The 25006-nt window shown below is 43.5% G+C and overlaps 1 protein-coding gene across 1 annotated transcript in view; it reads left to right on the top strand.

Moving 5' to 3' along the window:
• The window catches only part of CFDP1 (craniofacial development protein 1), a 151475-nt gene continuing 126469 nt past the window's right edge, over positions 1–25006 (top strand). Inside the window, exons 1-4 of the mRNA XM_025369915.1 lie at positions 1–240; positions 20350–20467; positions 22379–22598; positions 23188–23315. Coding sequence (XP_025225700.1) covers positions 177–240; positions 20350–20467; positions 22379–22598; positions 23188–23315 — 530 coding nt within the window. The 5' untranslated portion in view covers positions 1–176. The remainder of the gene's footprint in view (positions 241–20349; positions 20468–22378; positions 22599–23187; positions 23316–25006) is intronic.

The raw sequence follows: 25006 nt of genomic DNA, 5'->3' as shown, positions 1-25006 counted from the left end.
GGCCGGAAGTGTCGTAAGGAAACCACGTAGTACTCTCTGCGCATGTGCAAAGCGCTGTCGGGGCCGCCCTAGCTGCCGTCGTCGCTGCCGGGGCTCTATGGTCTCTCCCTAGAGCTTTGCCGTTGGAGGCAGCTGCTGCGGTCCTGCGAGTTTGACCGGCATCAAGCGGCAGCAACATGGAGGAATTCGACTCCGAAGACTTCTCCACGTCGGAGGAGGACGAGGACTACGTGCCGTCGGGTGAGCGATTCCGCCTGAGGCGAGGAGCGGATTGCCCCGCCCCTCGCCTCACGTGAGGCGCGCTCTGCCCCCACGGGCGTCGGCCCCGTGGCCCAGGTGGTCCCGGCGGCGCCCGTTCTCGAGCGTCCGCTCCCTCAGGCCCCTTATCCTCGGCCGCCCCGGCCCGAGGCGTGTGCGCGTGGCGGTTCCGTGCCGCCCTCCCCCTGGGCCAGCTCCGGCCGCCGCCCCCTCTTGCAGCGCGGGAACCGGCACTTGAACATGGCCCTGTCCCTAGGGATGCTCGTCGGTCAGCCCCGAACGACACCGCTGCTTCGGAAGTCGGGGAGGCAGTCCGAGCGTTGGAGGTTTTCTTCAGCCCTAGCCCGAGAGAGCTGCTGGCCACCACCCCGTCCAAGATAGAGCTGTCTGCTCTCCGCCTGATTGTTAGAAAGTTCTGATAGGAAGTTCCCCCTGTGATGCTTTTTGCCTTATTGTGACGTCCACCCCATCCTCTTCTCTCAGAACTTTCTTTCCTTAGGGATCTCAACCCGAACGGGGCGACAATGAATCTTAACTGAAGAAACCTACCTGTTACCCCTTCTTGGTCTTTCCCAGACATACCCATCTCATTGAAAGTATCTTCACCCATTCAGATCCTCAGTTGAAAAACTAAACAAACCAGAAACAAACAGACTAACAAAACCCAACCCAGAAGTCGTCCCTATTCTCTTTGTTTAATTTCGTTATGTTCTGTTTTATTTAGTTTTTAAAGATAGGGTCTTGCTCTTGCCTAGGCTGGAGTGCAGTGACACGATCTTGGCTCACTGCAACCTCAAACTCCTGGGCTCAAGCGATCCTCCCGTCTCAGCCTCTGGAGTAGCTGGGACTACAGGTGCAGGCTGCCACGCCCTGCTAATTTTTTTTTTTTTTTTGAGACGGAGTCTCGCTCCGTCGCCCAGGCTGGAGTGCAGCGGCGCGATCTCGGCTCACTGCAAGCTCCGCCTCCCGGGTTCACGGCTTTCTCCTGCCTCAGCCTCCCAAGCAGCTGGGACTACAGGCGCCCGCCACCGCGCCCGGCTAATTTTTTGTATTTTTAGTAGAGACGGAGTTTCACCGTGGTCTCGATCTCCTGACCTTGTGATCCGCCCGCCTCGGCCTCCCAAAGTGCTGGGATTACAGGCGTGAGCCACCGCGCCCGGCTAATTTTTTAAAGTTTTTTTTTTTGTAGAAATGGCATCTTACTATGTTGCCCAGCTAGTCTCGAACTCCTGAGCTCAAGTGATCCTCCCACCTTGGCCCCCCAAAGTGTTGGGATTACAGGCTTGAGCCACCGCGCCCCGGCTAGTGAAGTATTTCTAAAAGGCACGTTGAAAACTAGCCATTCCATGCCTGGCGCGGTGGCTCACGCCTATAATCCCAACACCTTGGGAGGCCAAGGCGGGCGGATCACGAGGTCAAGAGATCGAGACCATCCTGGACAACATGGTAAAACCCCGTGTGTACCAAAAACACAAAAATTAGCTGGATGTCGTGGTGGCATGCGCCTGTAGTCCCAGCTTCTCAAGAGGCTGGGGCAGGAGAATCGCTTAAACCCAGGGGACGGAGGTTGCAGTGAGCCGAGATCACGCCACTGCACTCCAGCCTGGGTAACATGACAGGGCGAGACTCTATCTCAAAAAAAAAAAAAAAGCTATGCATTCCCATCACCCCTCATCCCTATTTAATTTAATATTCCTCAGGAGAAACTTCTTTCCACTTTGTGAATTTGGTGTTGTACTATTGTGGTCTATTGATTTAACCCATGTATAGTAGGTATCATTTTTATTACCTCCTGACCTCTTTCCCCTCACCCCCAACACACCCACAGACTTCCACCTTCGGGGCCTCCCCAGCTCCCTAATCTGCCATTGTACCTGTGTTCAATTTTGGTTAGATCAGTATGCAGTGTTGTTTTTTTTTTTGAGACTGTGTCTGTCTTTGTTGCTCAGGCGGGAGTGCAGTGGCGCACTCTCTGCTTAATGCAACCTCCGCCTCGCCGGTTCAAGCAGTTCTGCTTCAGCTTCCTAAGTAGCTGGGCTTACAGGTGCCCGCCAGGACACCCGACTGATTTCTTTTTTTTTTTTTTTTTTTTTTGAGACAAGGGTCTCTCTCTGTCTCCCAGGCCGAGTGCAGTGGCGGGATCTCGTCACACTGCAAGCTCTACCTCCCGGGTTCACGCCATTCTTCTGCCTCAGCCACCCGAGTAGCAGGGAATACAGGCGCCCGCCAGCACACCCGACGGATTTTTTTGTATTTTTAGTAGAGACGGGGTTTCACCATGTTGGCCAGGCTTGATTCAAACTCGTGACCTCAAGCGATCCGCCCACCTCGGCCTCCCTAAGTGCTGGGATTACAGGCGTGAGCCACCGGGCCAGGCCCAGTGTTTTTTTTCCTAATGATAGTGTGAATAAACATCCTGTTACAGCTGAACCGTATGTTACACAGATTACTTTTCCTGCGCTTCTTGTTTTCTCTGGTGCTAATAATTGCCTTTTTTTGTTGTTACGTAGCTGTCTATGTACTTACTGCTGTAAACCAAAAATAAAATTCTAAGGCCCCCCCAACCATCTGAATGGGCTTCCTCCTTAGCCAGGGCTCTTAACATTTAACCTGTGAGGCTGTTTGGGCCGTAATGGGAAGTGGGGGCTGAACCTGCCTCATTATACATCTCCGACATTAACATAGACACAGACTTTAAGACTGATAAGAAACATTTTGCAACCTATTCTCTCTGAAGCCTGCCAGCTAAAAGCTTCATCTGTATGATAAAACTCTGTTCTCAGCCAAGCCCTCGAGCCTATAATCCCATCACTTAGGGAGGCAGAGGCTGGTGGATCATTTGAGGTCAGGAGTTCAAGACCAGCCTGGCCAACGTGGTGTAGCCCCGTGTCTACTGAAAATATAAAAATTAGCCAGGTGTAGTGACGGGCACCTGTAATCCTAGCTACTGGGGAGGCTGAGGCACGAGAATCTCTTGAACCCAACAGGTGGGGGTTGCAGTGAGCCAAGATCATGCTTCTGCGCTCCAGCCTGGGTAACACAGTGAGACTCCATTTAAAAAATAAAAGTGAGGCCGGGCGCGGTGGCTCAAGCCTGTAATCCCAGCACTTTGGGAGGCCGAGACGGGCGGATCACGAGGTCAGGAGATCGAGACCATCCTGGCTAACACGGTGAAACCCCGTCTCTACTAAAAAATACAAAAAACTAGCCGGGCGAAGTGGCGGGCGCCTGTGGTCCCAGCTACTCGGGAGGCTGAGGCAGGAGAATGGCGTGAACCCGGGAGGCGGAGCTTGCAGTGAGCTGAGATCCGGCCACTGCACTCCAGCCTGGGCGACAGAGCCAGACTCAGTCTCAAAAAAAATAAAAAATAAAAAAATAAAAAATAAAAAAAAAAAAAGTGGCCTGGCGCGGTGGCTCACACCTTTAATCCCAGCACTTTAGGAGGCTGAGGTGGGTGGATTGCCTGAGGTCAGGAGTTCGAGACCAGTCTGGCCAACATAGTGAAACCCCGTCTCAACTAAAGATATAAAAAAATTAGCCAGGTATGGTGGCGTGCGCCTGTAATCCCAGCTACTCGGGAGGGGAAGGGGAATTGCTGGAACCAGGGGTATGGGGATTGCTGTGAGCTGAGATTGCACCACTGCACTCCAGCCTGGGCAACAGAGTGAAACTCTGTCTTGAAAACAACAATAACAACAACAACAGCAACTCTGGTCTCCACAACCTCCATCTTAACCCAGATATTCTTTTCTGTTTAGAGAAACTCAACCTGTTGCCAACAAAAAATGTTTAAATTTACCTATAGCTTGGAAGCACTCCCACCCCCAGTTGTTCCGTCTTAATGGACCAAACCACTGTATTTCTCAAATGTATTTGATTGATGTCTCATGCCTCCCTAAAATATATAAAACCAAGCTGCACCCCGACCACCTTGGGCACATGCTCTCAGGACCTCTTGAGGGCTGCGTGATGGGCCATGGTTACTCATATTTGGCTCAGAATAAGTCTCTTAAAATATTTTACAGAGTTTGACTCTTTTTGTCAAAGTCTACTAATTTGACTCTAAACTTTTAGAATTGTCTAAATCATCTCCCAAAATATTTACATTCATTAGATTTTCACTTTAATCTTTTGAAACAGTCTTTGCCTTCTGGCCTCCACTTTGTCTTGGTTACCTTCTATGAGTGCTCCAGTGTATTTATTTATTTATTTAGAGATGGAGCCTTGCTCTTGTTGCCCAGGCTGGAGTGCGGTAGCGTGATCTCGGCTCACTGCAACCTTCACCTCCCGGGTTTGAGCAATTCTCTTGCCTTAGCCTCCCAAGTAGCGGGATACAGGTGCCCGCCATCACACGTGGCTAATTTTTGTGTTTTTAGTAGAGACAGGGTTTCACCATGTTGACCAGGCTGGTCTTGAACTCCTGACCTCAAGTGATCTGCCCTCCTTAGCCTCCCAAAGTGCTGGAATTACAGGCGTGAGCCACCATGCCTGGTCAGGAACATTTTTCTGAGACCTTGAATGTCTAAAAGTAACCATGCCCCTCAAGCTTGATTGATTGTCTGTTTAGTACAGAATTCTAGGCTGGAAATAATTTTCCATCAGAACTTTAAAGGTGTTGCTTCATTACTTTCTAGATTCCCAAGTTGCTGTTAATAAATGTTTTGTTACTGATTTCTGCTCAATGTATAAGGTCTGTTTGTCTCTGGAACCTGGTAGAATATTCTCTTTATTCCCATTTTCTTTTTTCTTTTTTTTTTGAGATGGACCCTGGCTCTGTTGTCCAGGCTAGAGTGCAGTGGCAGCATCTAGGCTCCCTGCAACCTGCACCTCCCAGGTTTAAGCGACTCTCCTGCCTCAGCCTCCCGAGTGGCAGGGACTACAAGTGCATACCACTACGCCTGGCTAATGTTTGTATTTTTGTGGTAGTGATGGGGTTTCACCACGTTAGCCAGACTGGTCTCGAACTCCTGACCTCAGATGATCGATCCGCCTGCCTCGGCCTCCCAAAGTACTGGGATTACAGGCGTGAGCCTCTATGCCTGGCCTGTTCCCATTTTCTAATATATCACCATGATATATCTTGGTATGAGTGTTTTCAGCCATTTTGCTGAGCCTTCTAAGAACTTTTTTCCAAGAATTTTTTTCTTTTTCCTTTCTTTCCTCTCTCTTTTCTTTTCTTTCCTTCCTTTTCTTTTTTTTCTTTCTGTCTCTCTCTCCCTCTCCACCCTTCTTTTTCTCTCTTATTTTATTTTATTTTATTTTATATATTTATTTTTGAGACGGAATATAGCTCTGTCACCCAGGCTGGAGTGCAGTGGAACGATCTCGGCTCACTGCAACTTTCACCTTCCGGGTTCAAGCGATTCCCCTGCCTCAGCCTCTCGAGTAGCTGGGATTACAGGCGCGTGCCGCCACACCTGGCTAATTTTATTTTTTTTTTTTGTATTTTAGTAGAGACGGGGCTTCACCTTGTTGGTCAAGATGGTCTCGATCTCCTGACCTCGTGATCCACCTGCCTCAGCCTCCCAAAGTGCTGGGATTACAGGTGTGAGCCACCAAGCCCAACCAACTTTGAATATTTTTATAGCATTATGTTCTTTCTTCTTTTGGAAATGCAGTATCAGCATTTCACATACAATTTTTAACTTACATACAATAAAATGTACTATTTTCAATGTAATGTTCTCTGATTTTTGTCAAACACATGGAATTGTGTAACCACCACCAAAATGAACAGTTTCAAGCCTCCAACCCTCTAAAAAAAAATTCCCGCTGCTACTCTTTGTGCTCAAACAACTCTCCCTCACCCCCGGCCTCAGCCATTAGCAACTGCTGGTCTGTTTTCCATCTTTATAGTTTTGCCTTTTTCAGAATATAATCTAAATGGAACCATAACAGTAGGTAGCTTTTTGTGTCTGGCTTCTTCCGTTTAGCCTAATGCATTTGAGATTCACCTGTGTTGTTGCACATGTCAATAATTAGCTCCTTCTGCTGTTGTGTGGTAGTCCATTATATGAATATACCACAGTTTATTCTGTATTTGAAGGACACTGGGTTGTTTCCTGTTTTTTTTTTTTATGATTACAAATAAAGTTGTTCGTAAATATTTACACACAGCTTTTTCTGTGAACATGGATTTTCATTTCACTTGGGTCAATATCTAGGAGTGGGATTACTGGGTTTTGTAGTATGTGTATGTTTAACTTTACAAGAAACTGCTACAATTTTTGTGGTGTGATTACTGTTGGCAACATGTTTGAGAGTTCGAGTAGCAACTCTCGAACTCTCGAAGTGCTTCATCCTCAACAGCACTTGGGGTGGTCAGGTTTTTTTTTTTTTTTTTTTTTTTTTTTTTTATATTAGCTAATTTCGGGCCAGGCGCAGTGGCTCACGCCTGTAATTCCAACACTTTAGGAGGCCGAGGGGGCGGATCACAGGGTCAGGAGTTGAGACCAGCCTGGCCAATATGTTGAAACCCCGTCTCTACTAAAAAATACAAAGAATTAGCTGGGCGTGGTGGTGTGCGCCTGTAGTCCCAGCTACTCGGGAGGCTGAGGAAGGAGAATCACTCGAACCCAGGAGGCGGAGGTTGCAATGAGCCGAGATCGCGCCACTGCACTCCAGCCTGGGCAAGAGAGCGAGACACTGTCTCGAGAAAAAAAAAGAAGAAAAAAGTTAGCTAATTTTTCCTTTAGTTTGCATTTCCCTAAGGATGTTGATTCTCTTTTCATGTGCTTATTTGCCATCATTTTATCTTCTTTGGTGATGTGTCTTTTGAATTATTTGTCCATTTAAAACATTGGGTTGTTTTCAGTTTTGGAATTACATATTCTGGATATAGTCCTTTGTCAGATATTTGTTTTGTTTCGAGACAGAGTCTCACTGTCCCCCAGGCTGGAGTACAGTGGCATAATCTTGGCTCACCACATCCTCTACCTCCCGGGTTCAAGCGATTCTCCTGCCTCAGCCTCCCGAGTAGCTGGGATTACAGGTGCTTGCCACCACACCCAGCTAATTTTTGTATATTTATTTATTTATTTATTTATTTATTTATTTATGAGACAGAGTCTCGCTCTGTTGCCCAGGCTGGAGTGCAGTGACCGGATCTCAGCTCACCTCAAGCTCTGCCTCCCAGGTTTATGCCATTATCCTGCCTCAGCCTCCCAAGTAACTGGGACTATAGGCGCCTGCCACCTCACCAGGCTAGTTTTTTGTGTTTTTTAGTAGAGACAGGGTTTCACTGTGTTAGCCAGGATGGTCTCGATCTCCTGACCTCGTGATCCGCCCGTCTCGGCCTCCCAAAGTGCTGGGATTACAGGCTTGAGTCACCCCGCCCGGCCAATTTTTGTATTTTTAGTAGAGACGGGGTTTCACCATGTTGGTCAGGCTGGTCTCAAACTTCCAACCTCAAGTGATCCAACCGCCTTGGCCTCCCAAAGTGCTGGGAGTACAGGTGTGAGCCACCACGCCTGGCTGCTTTGTCAGATATTTGTTTTGCAGTGTTTTGTTTCTGTGCTTGTCTTTTCATTCTCTTAATAGTGTTTGCAGAGCAATTTTTGTTACTGGTTTTTTTGAAACAGAGTCTTGCTCTGTTGCCCAGGCTGGAGTGCCGTGGCATGGTTTCAGCTCACTGCAACCCTGGTCTCAAGCAATTTTCCCGCCTCAGCCTCTGTAGTAGCTGGGACTATAGGCATGAGCCACCTTGCCTGGCCTGCAGAGCAAAATTTTTAAACTTTGATAAAATCCAGTTTGTCAAATTTTTCTATTATGGATTGTGCTTTTGGAATCATATCTAAGAACTCTTTTTTGCCTAACTGTATTTTCCTATGTAAAAGTTATATAGTTTTACTTTTAAATTTATTTTTTGAGATGGAATTTTGCTCTTGTTGCCCAGGCTGGAGTGCAATGGCATGATCTTGGCTCACTGCAACCTCGGCCTCCTGAGTTCAAGCGATTCTCCTGCCTCAGTCTCCTGTGTAGCTGGGATTGCAGGCATGTGCCACCGCGCCTGGCCACCATATACATTGTAGAATCACTTTGTTCGTCTCTCCAAAAAGTATCCTACTTGGATTTTGTTTGGAATTCCATTGAATCTGTAGACCATTTAGGGAAGAACTGACAGTTTAACAATCTTACATTTTACACTATGAATACAGTCTGTATCTTTTTTTTTTTTTGTCTAAAAAGTTTTTATTTCCAGTTGTTTGTAACTAGCATATGGAAATACAATACAGGTTCTGCATACTAACCTTGTATTCTACAACCTTGCTAAACTCATTTACCAGTTCTGGAGGTTTTTGTAGTTTCTGTGGGATTTTCCACACAGTGATGTCAAATGTGAATAGAAACAGTTTTATTTCTTCCTTTCCAATATGTTTGTCTTTTATATTTATTTTGCTTGCCTTGTTATATTTTATACTTCCAGTATGATGTTGAATAAGAGTTGTGAGAGGAGACATCTTTGCCTTTTTCCCAATATTAAGGGGGAAAAGAAATCAGTGTTTTACCACTGCATGTGGTGTTAGCTATAGGTTTTTCATAGATGCCGTGTGTGTCTGTCTGCCTGCCATTTAAGCACTTTAGCATTGAGTAACTTATTACTAACTCAGTCACCTAACACTATGTGGTATGTGCCAGTTGTGCTCTGCATTTTACTGATGAAAAAACTGAGGCACAAAGTCTAAGCAAATTGCTGGAATTCATCCAGTTAGATAGTAACTGAGCTGGAATGTTAACCTTGGCAGTCTGTATATATTGTCCCTCAGGATTCCTTATCATGTTAAATAAGTTCCCCTCGGTTCCCAGTTTTCAGAGAGGTGAATTTTGTCAGATGCTTTTTCTCCATCTATTGATTTAATTACGTGTGGTTTTCCCTTTTTTTGTCTGTTAATATGGTGGATTACAATGATTGATTTTCAAATTTCTGACAGACTTATTTCTGGGAGACAGCTCACTTGGTTAGGATATATTTATACATAGCTGGATTTGGTTTGCTAATGTAGTCAGCCTTCTGTATCTGTGGTTTCCACAGCCATGGATTCAACCAACTGCAGGTAGAAAATATTTGGAAAAAAGCTGGCTGCAGTTGCTCACCCCCGTAATCCCAGCACTTTGGGAGGCCAAGGAGTGTGGATCATTTGAAGCCAGGAGTTAAAGACAAACCTGGCCAACATGGTGAAACCCAGTCTCTACTAAAAATACAAAAATTAGTCCCAGCTACTGGGCTGAGGCACGAGAATCGCTTGATTACCCAGACTGGAGTGCAGTGGTGCAATCACAGTTCACTGCAGCCTAAAACTCATGGGCTCAAGTGATCCTCCCACCTCAGCCTCCCGAGTACCTGGGACTACAGATGCACACCATCGTACCCATCTAATTTTTTATTTTTTGTAGAGACGAGGTCTCTTACCATGTTGCCCAGGCTGGTCTCAAACATCTGGCTTTGAGCCATCTTCCTGCCTTAGCCTCCCAAAGTGCTGGGATTACAGGTGTAAGAAAAACCTGGATTTGTTTGTTTTTAAAAGAAACAGGGTTTTGCTCTGTCACCCAGGCTGGAGTGCAGTGGCAAGATCACAGCTCAGCGAAGCCTTGAACTCCTGGCCTCGAGCGATCCTCCTGCCTTAACCTCCGAAAACATGTTTTTTTTTTTAATTCACAGTTTTTTTTTTTTTTTTTTTTTGAGACGGAGTCTCGCTGTGTCTCCCAGGCTGGAGTGCAGTGGCGTGATCTCGGCTCACTGCAAGCTCCGCCTCCCGGGTTCACGCCATTCTCCCGCCTCAGCCTCCCAAGTAGCTGAGACTACAGGCGCCCGCCACCACGCCCGGCTAGTTTTTTGTATTTTTAGTAGAGATGGGGTTTCACCATGTTAGCCAGGATAGTCTCGATCTCCTGACCTCGTGATCCACCCGCCTCGGCCTCCCAAAGTGCTGGGATTACAGGCTTGAGCCACCGCGCCGGGCCTTATTCACAGTTTTAATACTCTCTAAGAGCCTGGGTGTGGTGGCTCAGACCTGTAATTCCAGCACTTTGGGAGGCTGAGGTGGGTGGATCACTTGAGGCCAGGAGTTCAAAACTAGTCTCACCAACATGGCAAAATCCCGTCTCTACCAAAAATACAAAAATTAGCTGGGAGTGGTGGTGCATACCTGTAGTCTCAGCTATTGTTGAGACTGAGGCAGAAGAATCACTCGAACCAGGGAGGATCGTAGTGAGCCAAGATCGTTCCACTGCACTCCAGCTTGGGCAACAGAGCAAGACTCGGCCTCAAAAAAAAAAAAAGAGGCCGGGCGTGGTGGCTCACGCCTGTAATCCCAGCACTTTGGGAGGCCGAGGTGAGTGGATCACGAGGTCAAGAGATCGAAATCATCCTGGCCAACATGGTGAAACCCCGTCTCTATTAAAAATACAAAAGATTAGCTGGGCATAGTGGCAAGCGCCTGTAATCCCAACTGCTTGGGAGGCTGAGGCAGGAGAATTGCTTGAACCTGGGAGGCAGAGGTTGCAGTGACCTGAGATCGCACCATTGCACTCCAGCCTGGGCAAAAAGAGCAAAACTCCGTCTCAAAAAAAAAAAAAAAAAAGAAAATATTTGGGAAAAAAATGGGTGGTTATATCTGTACTGAATGTGTACAAACTTTTCCTTGTCATTATTTCCTAAACAATACAGTAGAACAGCTATTCATATAGCACTTACGTTATATTAGGTGTTATAAGTAATCTAGAGATGACTTAAAGTATGCTAGATTATATGTAAATATGACATCATTTTATATCAGGGACTTGAACATCTGTGGGTTTTAGTTTGGGGTGGGGGAGATCTTGGAACCAATTCCCCAGAAATATGGAGGGACAGCTGTATTTTGCTGAGGATTTTTGCATCTATGTTTATGAGGGATATTGATTGTAGTTTTTTGGTAATTTCCTTGTGTGGTTTTAGTATCAGATAATGCAAGCCTCATAAAATGAGGAAATATAGTCTTTGTTTCTTCTAGGGTGATTTTTTATTCACCCTGTATGCTTGTTTAGGGTTTTATTATGTAAGAGGCTTTCTCAGATTTATAGTGATTCTTAGCTGGTTTGGCTCATATTTACGTTTGGGGCACTAAAAAGGTGATTGGAAGTGCTGAGTCTTTGGACAAGATTTGTTCCTTTTGTGCCTACATTGTCTGCAGGGATGTTATTCTGCTTCTTACTGTCTTTTTTCCCCTCATAGTAACTGCATGGAATTTGATCTTGAGTTTTTGGGGGGTTTTGTGTGTATAATTTAAAATTTGCTTATCTCCTATTGTTGCAGGACTTTTCCATAGTTTAGCTAAAGATGGAGTCCTTGTCTCACAGCCACGATAATTTAGGCTCGCAGATAATTTGAAGCGTGAATAAAACAGGGTTTTATTGGGTGACAAGGGAAAAAAGGGGAAACGGACTCTGCGAGGCTAGAATTCCTGCCGCTGCGCTTCCTGCCTCACAGCTTTGAATCCCAGGTTCCACACAGGAAGAAGAGGGGCCAGGCTCCTTCCCGCTACAAAGAGCAGGAACCTCTGTGGCTCCACCCCAGGGCTCATTCCTCCCAGTCTACTGGCTGGCTGGGGACTCTCTGGAGACCCCCTCCCACATGGCTGTCTCATTATTAATGAGATTAATCATCTTTTTACATGTTTAAGATCCAGAGCCTTGTGCATCTACTTGTCTGAACTGTCTACAACATTTGCCTGTTTTTATGATGAAAACAGGCAAAAGTTTTCAAAACTAGTGCAGAGCTTTGTACAAAATAGAAAATGCAGTTAAATATAAAAATAATTACAGTTGAACTACCTAGAGACCATCAGTGTCAATCCCTTAGCGAATACTCACTCTGATTTTTTTTGTACACCTAGGTATAGATATTTGTATTTTTTCCTCAGCCTGCAATTGTGTTTACTCACATCACTTTTCAACCTGCTCTTTTCAGTGGATAGTCTCTACCCATTTATTTTAGTAAATGTTTTATCTTACATACAGATCATACTCAAATTTTCCAAAATGGTTATAGCTTGTGTGTTCAAATCACAGTTGAGTTCAAGACTACACATGTTATCCAGTTGTTCCATCCTTGAGTCTCTTTTAATCTAGCACACTCCCCTGTCTATAGTGACATAGATTGCTGAAAAGATCAAGCCATACGTCCGGCAGCATATCTCACCTCTTGGATTTGTCTAGTTATTCTCTCATGGTGTTGTTTTAGTTGTTCCTTTAGTTTTCTATAAATCAGAAGTTAGATCTAAATGCTCGATGGGTTCCAATGAAATATTTTGGCTAGAATGCATTATCGATGGGTGTCTGATGTTTGAATAGCGTCAGAAGACATACTATCAGATTGATAACTATAGTGGTGACTACTAAATCAGGGTGATGACAGTCTGTCTGATCCCTATGTTGTATACTTGTTTTTTCCTTTGGAACTTTTAGAACTGGAAAGTATTCCATGTGACAGTATACTTAATGGTTAAAACTTAAATTGCTTTTTAATTTTTTTTGTTGTTGTTGAGTTGGAGGTCTCACTGTGTTGTTCAGTCTGGACTCAAATTCCTGAGCTCAAGAGAGCCTCTCAGGCAGCTGAGACTACCTGTTAACCTGAAAGGGGGTCCAGATCCAGACCCCAAGAGAGGGTTCTTAGATCTTGAACAAGAAAGAATTCAAGGGAAATCCATACGGAAAAGTAAACAAGTTTATTAAGAAAGTAGAGGAATAAAGAATATCTACTCCATAGACAGAGCAGACCCAAGGGCTGCTGGTTGTCCATTTTTATGGTTATTTCTTGATTATATGCTAAACAAGGGATGGATTATTCATGCCTCCCCTTTTCAGACCATTTAGAGTAACTTCCTGACATTGCCATGGCATTTGTAAGCTGTCATGGCGCTGGTTTTGGTGGGTTTTAGCTGGCTTCTTTACAGCAGGCTGTTATATCAGCAAGGTCTTTATGACCTCTATCTTGTGCCAACCTTCTAGCTTACCCTGTGACTTAGAATACCTTAACCTCCTGGGAGTGCATCCCAGCAGGTTTCAACCTCATTTTATCCAGTCGCTATTCAGGATAGAGTTGCTCTGGTTCACACGCCTCTGGCATACCCAGCTTCTTAAATTGCTTTTTGACATCACTTGATAACCCTTGCCTGAACTACTACTGTCATTAGAGTTTGAGAAGTGTTTTTCTAATTCTGTGTTCTTCTGTATTTATTAGTTGACATTTTTCTGTAAAGTGTAGCTTTCCTTTATCAATTGGAACAGTATAAATGTTTAATTCTTTTCCCTTAATTACAATTTTTAAAATAGGTAGTAATTTTTAATAGCAGTCTAAAATGGTACAATTTTTTTTTTCTGTCTTTTAATATCATGAGGGGCTCACAGATTTTTATTGATTCAGTGTGTTTTCATTTTCTAACAATTACCTGTTTTAATGTTCAAGTCTTCACTGCTTTGGCCAGTAGGAGCTCTTTCAAGCTGGATCCTGTGTCCTTTTAATTTGATCTTTTTTATTATTATTTATTTTTTATGAGTCAGCGTCTTGCTTACTGTAGCCTTCAGTTCCTGGGCTCAAGTCATCCTCCTGCCTCAGGCTCCCCAGTAGATGGGAACTACAGGTGTGTGCCACTATGCCTGGCTAATTTTTAAAAAATCTCTGTAGAAACAGGCTCTTCCTCTGTTGCCCAGCCTGGTTTCGAACTCATGGGCTCAAGCATTCCCCCGCCCCATACTCAGCCACCTTGGCCTCCTACAGTTGTGGGATTACAGGCATGAGCCACTGCACCTGGCCTTGATCTATTATTTTTAAATAGCTTCCTGGCTTTCTGGCACAGAAAAATGTCTGGTTTTACCTTGTGCTTTCTTTGCCTCAGACCTGAAATGAGTTTTTTTCCTCAGGGAGCCTTCTTGTGGTAAATGGTCTCAACTTTGAACTTTAGAGATGCTCAATGTTACCAGAATGATGTAGTTTGTATGCCGTTTGTCTAGTGGACAAAACTAGGAAATATTTATCTTAAAAAGGGTTCGAGTTCATATTGATATTTTTAATTCTTTTTTTTTTTTTTTTTTTTTTTTTTGAGATGGAGTTTCACTCTTCTTGTCCAAGCTGGAGTGCAATGATGCGTCTCAGCTCATTGCAACCTCCGTCTCCCAGGTTCAAGTGATTCTCCTGCCTCAGCCCCCCCGAGTAGCTGGAATTACAAGCATACATCACCACACCCAACTAATTGTGTATTTTTAGTAGAGATGGGGTTTCACCATGTTGGCCAGGCTGGTCTTGAATTCCTGACTTCAGACGATCTGCCAGCCTTGGCCTCCCAAAGTGCTTGGATTACAGGCATGAACCACCATGCCCGGCCTTTAATTTAACATCTGTGTTTTCACTTATTTAATTTTATTTATTTTTGAGATGGAGTCTTGCTCTGTTGCCCAGGTTGGAGTGCAGTGGTGTGATCTTGACCTACTGCAACCTCTGTCTCGCGGGTTCAAGCCGTTCTCTTGCCTCAGCCTCCTGAGTAGCTGGGATTACAGGTGTGCACCACCATGCCTGGTAATTTTTTTTTTTTTTTTTTTTTTTTGAGATGGAGTTTCGCCTTGTTGAGATGGAGTCTAGCCTTGTTGCCCAGGCTAGAGTGCAATGGCGTGATCTCAGCTTGCCGCCACCTCCATCTCCTAGGTTCAAGCGATTCTCCTACCTCAGCCTTCCAAGTAGCTGGGATTACAGGCACACCACCACGCCCAACTAATTTTTTTTTTTTTTTGTATTTTTAGTAGAGATGGGGTTTCACCATACTGACCAGGCTGGTCTCGAACTCCTGACCTTGTGACCCGCCTGCCTAGGCCTCCCAAAGTACTAGGATTACAGGCGTGAGCCACTGTGACCGGCTGGTAATTTTTGTATTTTTAGTAGAGATGGGGTTTTGCCATGTTGGCCAGGCTGGTCTAGAACTCCTGACCTCAAGTGATCCACCCACCTCAGCCTCCCGAAGTGCTGGGATTACAGATGTGAGCCACCACTCCCGGCCTATTTCTTTGATTTTATAATTGTGTCATTTCTCTTATTCTGAAGATCTAGATTCCTAACATGATTGATTACTTGCTTTAACCTATGATATAAAGGAAATAGTTTCAAAATACCAACATTGATGTTACTACACAGAGTAGAACTTTTTTTTGTCTTTGGAATGCATCTTGATGAAGATGTATAGTCAGAATACTGTTTTTAAAGTCCTGGGAATCTTTTGTTTATGTGGTTATGTTATTTTGGTATACAGTTATGTTTATTTATTCAAACTTTTGAATTTAAGGGATTTTCAAAGTTCTGTAGAGAGATAAACATAGTGAACTCTTGCTTCTACTCTGTTTTATCCTGACCCTTATAAGGAGCTGTTTTCATTAGTTTCTTGTTTATCCTTCTAGTGTCGCTTTTTCCGTATACAAACAAATATAAGCATATTCTTAATTCTTCCTTTTTCCTCATCCAAAGCTGACATATTTCATACATTGTTCTTTTGCTTTTCCTCTCCTTTTTTTTCTCTTTAACTTAAGAGTATATCTTGGAGGTAAATACATAGAAATTCTACACATTGCATTGTAATGACTGTGGTATTCCATTCTTTAGATGGACCGTAGTCTTTTCAGCCAGTCACTTACTGTGAGACAACTTGAGCTGTTTCTACTTTTTGCTATTACAAACAGTGCTGAGTGAATAACCTATTATATATTCTGGGATAAAAGTGGGACTGCTGGATAAAAAGGTAAATACATTTGTGTTTCTTTGTATTTTGGGGTGGTTTTTGTTTTTGTTTTTGTTTTTGAGACAGGGTCTCATTCTGTGACCCAGGCTGGAATGCAGTAGCATGTTCATGGCTCACTTCAGCCTTGACCTCCTGGGTTCAAGTGATCCTCCCCTCAGCCTCCCAAGTAGTGGGGACCATAGGCATGCCCACCGTGCCTGGCTAATGTTTAAAAATTTTTTGTAGTTATAGGGTCTCACTTTGTTGCCCAGCCTGGTCTCAAACTGCTGGGCTCAAGCAGTCCTTCCACCTCAGCCTCCCAGAGTGTTGGAATTACAGGCATGAGCCACTGTGCCTGGCCCTGAGTTTTTTCTTTATTTTTATTTATTTATTTATTTTTTGAGGCAGGGTTTCATTTTGTCACCCAGGCTGGAGTACAGTGATGAAAACATGGCTCACTGCTACCTCAGCCTCCCGGGCTTAATCAGTCCTTCCACTTCAGCCTTCCAGGTAGCTGGAACTACAGGCACAGTTCAGCAGGCCTGGCTAATTTTTGAATTTTTGTATTTTTTGTGGAGACAGGGTTTCACCATGTTGCCCTGGCTGGTCTCCAACTCCGGAGCTCAAGAAATCCACCTATCTTGGCCCCACAAAGTGCTGGGATTACAGGCATGAGCCACCTTGCCCAGCTCTGAGCTTTTCTTATATTTATAAAAATGTGAAATATATATATATGTGTGTGTGTATATATATATGTGTATATATATATGGCAGAGTATCACATGTACAGTTTAAAGAATACTAATCAAATGATACTTATGTACCTACCACCCAGTTTAATAACTAGAATATTTGTACTGTTGACATTGACATGTGCCTTGCTTTTCTTTTCTTTTTTTTTTTGAGATGGGGTCTACTCTGTCGCCCAGGCTGGAGTGCAGTGGTGCGATCTCGGCTCACTGCAAGCTCCGCTTCCCAGGTTCATGCCATTCTCCTGCCTCAGCCACCCAAGTAGCTAGGACTACAGGTGTCCGCCACCATGCCCGGCTAATTTTTTGTATTTCTTAGTAGAGACAGGGTTTCATCATGTTAGCCAGGATGGTCTCGATCTCCTGACTTCGTGATCCGCCTGCCTCGGTCTCCCAAAGTGCTGGGATTACAGGCATGAGCCACCGCGCCCAGCTGCCTTGCTTTTCTTTATAGATTTACCACCTACCTAAATACAGTTTCAAAATATGAGTGGCAAGCAAAACTAGCTATGTAAGGAAAGGGTAGTAGTGCTGGGAATCTTAGTATTTAGCCTTAGTATTTATGTTGGTCACTTAATATTCCTGATTTCCTTAAAGTACCTATATGTCCTCCAACTATGCTTGGCATTCCCTCATCCACACTCCTCCAGGATACAACCTTCAGATTTTGCTTGGGGGTGGGGGCTAGGGGTGGGTGCTGTGGTAGAACTAGTTGCCCATGGCTTAGACCTGTGGAGAGCCAACTGCCTCTCTTACAGCTTTCCCCTGATTTGGGGAAACTCACCTTTACCTCTGGTCCCAGTGCCTTTTGAGGATTTTGCGTTGCATATCAACTTACGCTTTTTCTTTCCCTAAGTCTGTAAGCAATTGCTGCTTATTCTCCAGGTTCCGGAGATGTGTTGCTGTTGTCTCCTTTCCATTTCTTTCCAGCATTGTAGGTTTACATGTTTCAAAAGTCCTTTTGTGCTGCTTAATTTTTTTTTTTTTGAGACAGAATCTCACTCTGTCGCCCAGGCTGGAGTGCAGTGGTGCCATCTTGGCTCACTGCACACTCTGCCTCCTGGGTTCAAGCAATTCTCCTGCCTCAGCCTCCTGAGTTGCTGGGATTACGGGAACACGCCACCATGCCTGGCCAATTTTTTGTATTTTTGGTAGAGATGGAATTTCAGCATGTTGCCCAGGCTGGTGTTGAACTCCTGGCCTCAAGTGATCCGCTCTCCTTGGATTCCCAAAGTGCTGGGATTACAGGTATGAGCCACTGTGCCCGGCCTTGTGCTGATGATTTTACTTGAGGTTCAGGAGGAAGTAAAATTAACATTTGTGTGTTCAGACTGCTGTCTTAACCAGGAACTCACTGCTCTCTTCATGAAACACTGTCACTTAGTCCTTGGTGTTTGGGATATCAAACAGAATTCCATTTTGGATATTGATTGTTTCCACCTCAGCCTCAAATGCTCATTCTCCAGATTTTCACACAGCTGGCTCCTTCTGATTGCCTTTAAAAAAATTTGAATTTATGTATTTATGTTTTTGAGACAGGATCTTGCTTTATTACCCAGGCTGAAGTGCAGTGGTGTGATCTTGGCTCACTCCAGCCTTGACCTCCCAGGCTCAAGTGATCTTTCTACCTCAGCCTCCTGAGTAGCTTAGACTAGAGGTGTGTACCACCAAGCCCAGCTAATTTTTGTATTTTTTTGTAGAGAGAGGGTTTCATAGTTGGCCAGGCTGGTCTTGAACTCCTGGGCTCAGGTTAACCACCTGCCTTGGCCTACCAGAAGGCTGAGATTATAGGCGTGAGCCACTGGTCTTTTTTTTTTTTTTTTTTTTTTTAAATTTCTTTTATCATTGCTTTAGTTTTCACGAGCTTTTTTGTTTGTTGTTTTTCTTAATTATTTTAAAAGTCTTATTTTTATTCCATGGATACCACAGTTTCTCTTATCTCTTTAAGGATAGTAATTACAAAGCCTTTTTCTTAAGTTTTTAGTCTGTCCCCCTCCCCACCCCCTCTTTCTGCACTAATTTTGTTTCCTCTGAATTCCTTTCTGTTTATCTTGAATCTTGCCTTTCATATTGGAGGCTTTTCTCAAGTGTTTGGTGGTCCTTGGTGCGTTATGAGTGAAGTATTTAAAAGTTGATTGTAGGACATGTGTGGTGGCTCATGTCTGTGATCCCAGCACTTTGGGAGGCCAAGGCGGGCGGATCACCTGAGGTTGGGAGTTCCAGACCAGCCTGGCCAACATGGTAAAACCCCATCTCTACTAAAAATATAAAAATCAGCTGTATATGGTGGTACACTCCTGTTATCTCAGCTGCTCAGGAGGCCAAGGCAGGAGAATCACTTGAACCTGGGAGGCAGAGGTTGCAGTGAGCTGAGGTCGCGCCACTGCACTCCAGCCTGGGTGACAGAGCGAGACTGCGTCTCAATAAATAAATAAATAAAGCTGATTGGATGTACAGGAGTATCAAAACAGTACTGTTTGTAATGACTCCAAACTGGAAGCAACCTAGTTGTGCATCAACAGGAGAATGAATAAACAGATGGTGATATAGTCATACAATGAAATACTATTTACTATTTAGGAGTGAGAATGAATAAACTACAGCTACATTGCCACAATGTGGATGACTTTCACAAACAAAATGTTGAATAAAAGAAGCCAGACACAGAAGAGTACACACTGCAGGCTCCTGTTGAAAGTTGAAAAGCTGGCAAAACTAACCCGTGACGTTCGAAGTCAGGATATTGGTTCCCTTTAAGGGTAGATTAGTGGTTAGTGACTGGAAGGGAGCACAAGGGGCCTTCTGGGATGCTGATAATGTTCAGTTCCTCAAGCTGGGGCCCTGGTTATGCAAGCGTGTTCACTGTGTGTCATTCCATTGAACTACATATTAGATTTGTGTGCTTTTTGGTGTGTACACTTCAAATGAAAGTTTATATGAAGTAAAAGAGGAAAAAGGTAGTGGAATCTCTGTGTGGGCAGGGTTGGTTTATTGCCTGGTACCACAGCACGTGGTCAGATATCCAAGCGACACTCTTTTGTTGGGGACCCTTGAATGTCAGTGTCTGAAGATGGGACATGGGTGTTTTTGTTCTTTCTGCTATGTTTAACTGGAAGTCTTTAGGTTTTCTTTTAAACCTCTTTTATTGAGAAGACAAAGTGTTTTTAAAATTAGATTTGAAAGATACCCAAGATGAGGTAGTGCATCTTCTTTGAGAAACACGTTAGTAGAATTGGAATTTCTGTTCATTCACTCATTCATTCAGCAAATACTTAAAAGTCAAGTTGAACAGGGTTTATGTCCTGTTGGAGTATATAAAGCACAGCAGAAATTACCAACATTAAATATAAGTGGGATGAGTTATGGAGCGGAAATAGAGACTGCCATGCAAGCCTAGGATAGAAGAACATAGGGTAGTCTTCAGGGGCAGAGAAGACTTCCCCAAGGAAATGATGTTTTCGTTAGGTGACGAATGGAAGAATAGGGGAAAATTCACTTTTTCTTAATGAAAATGTCTTGGTGTGAAAGCTTGTATTGATGAAAGTGTCTCATCTTGATGTGAAAACCTTTATTCCTGTCTGATCACCCTGTTAATGTGATTTCAGGTGGAGAGTATAGTGAAGATGATGTAAATGAATTAGTGAAGGAAGATGAAGTGGATGGTGAAGAGCAGACACAGAAAACCCAAGGGAAAAAAAGAAAGGCCCAGAGCATTCCAGCCAGGTGATGCTGCCCTCAAGGCCCTTAGAAGTTAGGGGCTGTTGTCACAACCATCCTGATTGCTAAGATTTATCTGGTGATAGATTTAATGAAGCCAGAGTTTCTAATCCTTTTCTCTTTGAGGGAAACATTTGCTGTTATTTTAGGATTAACTTCTTGGTCTCTGGAAAGCTTTAAACATTTTGAGCTTTAATGTAAAAAACATGTTTATAGGTAATATGTATATATGGTTAAAACAGAAAATTCAGTTCCTAAAAAGATGTTTACCCTGTTCCTAGCCCTTGTTGCTTTGCCTCTGAAGAACTATGCTACCAGAGATAGTCTGTGCATGTAAAAGCATATATGTCTATATTTTCTTTCTTCCTTTTTTTTAAGAAAAAAATATAAATAGTAGCATACTCATTTTCTCATTTTCATTTCTCTTTATTTCACATCTCAGAGATGGTACCATGGCAGTATCTCCTCTTTTACATAGTATTACAGTATATGAATAGGCCTTACTTTATTTAGGCTTTCCTGTATTGAGGGATGTTTAGATTGTATCTAGTCTTTACTACAACAAACAAGACTGCAGTGAATATTCTTTTTATACATGTATACAAAGTATACATAAATACATAAATGTATATAATGTATACATGTATAAATATATCTGTAAATGAAACATTTAGAAGTGGAATTGTTTGATCTAAGGTTATATATGCAATTAAATTAAAAAAATACAGATTTAGCAAATTGCCTCACATAGGCCTGATATGGGCTTATGTTCCCATGAAAATTATGAAAATTCTGACAGGCTATTTAACTTAGATAAGGGCATCTTCCATAGAAGTCTTTTACCTCACTTGGGTGTTTCTATCTTCCTGGGCATTGAAGCAAAAAGCAGATTATCATTTATGAAAAGGAAAAAAGAATTGTAGATATTAGATGGATTCGCCTAAAGTCAAAATAGTCTAAGAAGCAATGTACTCTTATAAGTCTTGGGCCCAGTTTTTTTGTTCTTGAATTTTTTTTTTTTTTTTTTTTTGAGACAGAGTCTCGCTCTGTTGCCCAGGGTGGAGTGCAGTGGTGTGATCTCTGTTCACTGCAACTTCCGCCTCCTGGGTTCAATTCCCTGCCTCAGCCGCTGAGTAGCTGGGATTATAGGCACCCGCCAACACGGCTGGCTAATTTTTGTATTTTTAGTAGAGACAGAGTTTCACCATGTTGGCCAGGCTGGTCTTGAAGTGCTGACCTTGTCTCATCTTGATGTGATGAAAGTTTATATGAAGAAAAAGAGAAAAAAGGTAGTGGAATATCTGTGTGGGCCTTGGCCTCCCAGAGTGCTGGGATTACAGGCGTGAGCCATCTCGCCTGGCCTGTCCTTGAATTTTTCTGTATTCCAGCTCTCATGTCTTCCGAAAGTGTGTAGAAACATGGATTTTTTTCTTTTTCCTTGAGAACTCTTGGAAGAAATAGTGCAAATAAAGTTGAGGCTCTTCTCAATAGAACTTGTTCTACAAATGGAGTAGCTTTAAAAAGTCAACAATATCTGGCACATAAAGTATGTTCTTAGAATGTTCCTCCCGGGCAGATTAATTATGTGATTAGGTGATTTGGATGTTTTCTTTGTGAAAACAGCTGGTCCTGATTTAGAAGGAGAACGCCATACTTTGATTTTAAATGACTGGAGAAAAGTTAGCAATAAGAGCTCAGTTCTTTTTTTTTTTTTTTTTTTTTTTTCAAATTTTTTTTTTTTTCTTCTACAAAATTTCAGCTTACTTCTTCCACTCACCTCTTCTACTCATTAATCAGTAGTCCCAGAATTTAAAATGTTCTCGGGTTTACAAGATTGTGTTTGGGATTGGGAGAGGGATAACTGAAATCATTTTGCGCTGTCTGTCTTTCCTTTTGCCTGTGGCTGCTGGTGATTAGGAAGAGAAAACAAGGTGGCCTCTCATTAGAAGACGAGGAAGAGGAGGATGCCAATTCAGAATCTGAGGGAAGCAGTAGTGAGGAGGAAGATGAAGCTGCAGAGCAGGAAAAAGGCATTGGATCAGAGGATGCAAGGAAAAAGAAGGAGGACGAACTGTGGGCCAGCTTCCTCAATGATGTGGGACCAAAATCAAAAGTGCCCCCAAGTACACAAGTTAAGGTAAGTTGAGAGATTAATAAGGTGAATGCCTCTCCAGAAATACCCTACATTACTGACATTTGAAGCCTACGGAAATCGACCAAAATGCCTTTTGTTAACAATTGTACTAAGTGAAAAGCAAAGCATTTCCTATGGTAGGAGAATAAGCTTCTCTAATCATATAAATTTCCAATAGGCCTTTAACTAATTAGAGATGAAACATTTAAGAGTAGCTATAGGCTGAGCGCAGTGGCACACGCCAACAATCCCAGCACTTTGGGAGGCTGAGGCAGGTGGATCATTTGAGGTCAGGAGTTTGAGACCAGCCTGGTCAACATGGCGAAACCCTGTCTCTACTAAAAATACAAAAATTAGTTGGGTGTGGTGGCGGTTGCCTATAATCCCAGCTACTTTGGACGCTGAGGCAAGGAGAATCGCTTTAACCTGGGAGGTGGGAAGGTTGCAGTGAGCCAAGATTGTGTTACTGCGCTCCAGCTTGGGCAACAGAGTGAGACACTGTCTCAAAGAAAAAAAATAATAAAAAGTAGCTATAAACAATATGGTTCATCTTTTGGTGAAACTGATTACGTTTCTTGTTTTTTTTTTGTAGAAAGGAGAGGAGACTGAAGAGACAAGTTCAAGTAAATTGTTGGTAAAAGCAGAAGAGCTAGAGAAACCTAAAGAAACAGAAAAAGTTAAAATCACCAAGGTGTTTGATTTTGCTGGTGAAGAAGTACGGTAAGTTTCACAAACTTTTCCAAGTTTCACAAACTTTGAAACTAGTGTGAGCATCTCTCTCTAACTGGTGTTAGCCATCTATCCTCATTTCAATCCATCATAATATTTTGGGAGAGTTATATTTGAACTCAAGGAAAACTGGCTCTATAAATTATCAGGGAGCATGAGAAAGGTCCTTTCACATATAGCAGTGTAGTTTTTGAGCTTTACGAAGTGGTCAGCTGAACAGAAGCAAGGGAATATAAGAGTTAAGTGTTTTGTTCCACTTGATCATTGCCGTGTTTTGTGACTTTTGGTAAGTCATGTTTCCCTTTATTACTTTCCTTGACTGCAATCTGAGCCCCATTGAAGTCTGAAATCAGATAAGAAAATGCAAGGAGACAAATTTGGTTTCAGTATTATTTTCTTTTTCTGAAACGGAGTCTTGCTCTGTAGCCCAGGCTAGAATGCAGTGGCATGATCTCGGCTCACTGCAATCTCCGCCTCCCGTATCCCATTTCAAGCAATTCTCCTGCCTCAGCCTCCCGAGTAGCTGGGATTACAGGCACACGCCACTATACCCAGCTAATTTTTTTGTAGTTTTTTTGTTTTGTTTTGTTTTTGTTTTTGTATTTTTTTAGATGGAGTTTCACTTCTGTTGCCCAGGCTGGAATGCAGGGTGCGATCTCAGCTCATTGCAATCTCCACCTCCCAGATTCAAGCAGTTCTCCTTCCTCAGCCTCTCGAGTAGCTGGGATTGCAGGCGTGTGCCACCATGCCCAGCTAATTTTTGTGTTTTTAGTAGAGGTGGGGTTTCGCCATGTTGGCCAGGCTGGTCTTGAACCCCTGACCTCAGGTGATCCACCTGTCTCGGCCTCCTGAAGTGCTAGGATTACAGGCATGAGCCGCCACGCCCGGCCTTTTTTTTTTTTTTTGAGACAGAGTCTTGCTCTGTCGCCCAAGCTAGAGTGCAGTGGTGCGATCTTGGCTCTTGGCGCTATCTCGGCTCACTGCAAGCTCCACCTCCCAGGTTCACGCCATTCTCCTGCCTCAGCCTCCCGAGTAGCTGGGACTACAGGTGCTTGCCACGATGCCCTGCTAATTTTTTTATATTTTTAGTAGAGACGGGGTTTCACTGTGTTAGGATGATCTTGGATCTCCTGACCTCAAGTGATCCGCCCGCCTCGGCCTCCCAAAGTGCTGGGATTACAGGCGTGAGCCACAGTGCCTGGCCATTTTTTTGTAGTTTTAGTAGAGACGGGGTTTCACCATGTTGGCCAGGCTGGTCTTGAACTCCTGACCTCGTAATCCACCTGCCTCGGCCTCACAAAGTGCTGAGATGATAGGTGTGAGCCACCGTGCCCTGCCTCAATATTATTTTCTTACCTTAATGATATTTTTCTGATTGAGTAATAAGGTTTATTTACCATAGGTTAAGTAGGGGCTTAATGCCTTGACCAGGTTAGCCTCCCGATTGTTAGGTAAGAGCCACATACCTCTAGTTTCCCCTCCCCCATTTATTTCAGTTTTATTATGTGAAAATAGCAGATTTGTAATTTAGAACTAAATGAGAACAGAGAAAGTGCCAATCAATAAATTTATAGGCGGTCACATTGATTTTCATTGGCAGTAATTAATTAGACCTGTAGGCTCTCTGAAAATACAATTTTCCCTAAAATTATTATTCTTTTTTTTTTTTTTTTTTTTTTTTT

This window comes from Theropithecus gelada, chromosome 20 (genome assembly GCF_003255815.1).
Source record: "Theropithecus gelada isolate Dixy chromosome 20, Tgel_1.0, whole genome shotgun sequence".
Taxonomy (NCBI): Eukaryota; Metazoa; Chordata; class Mammalia; order Primates; family Cercopithecidae; genus Theropithecus; species Theropithecus gelada.
Note: the sequence above shows the minus strand (reverse complement) of the source record. Positions and strands in the feature narration are given on the sequence as shown.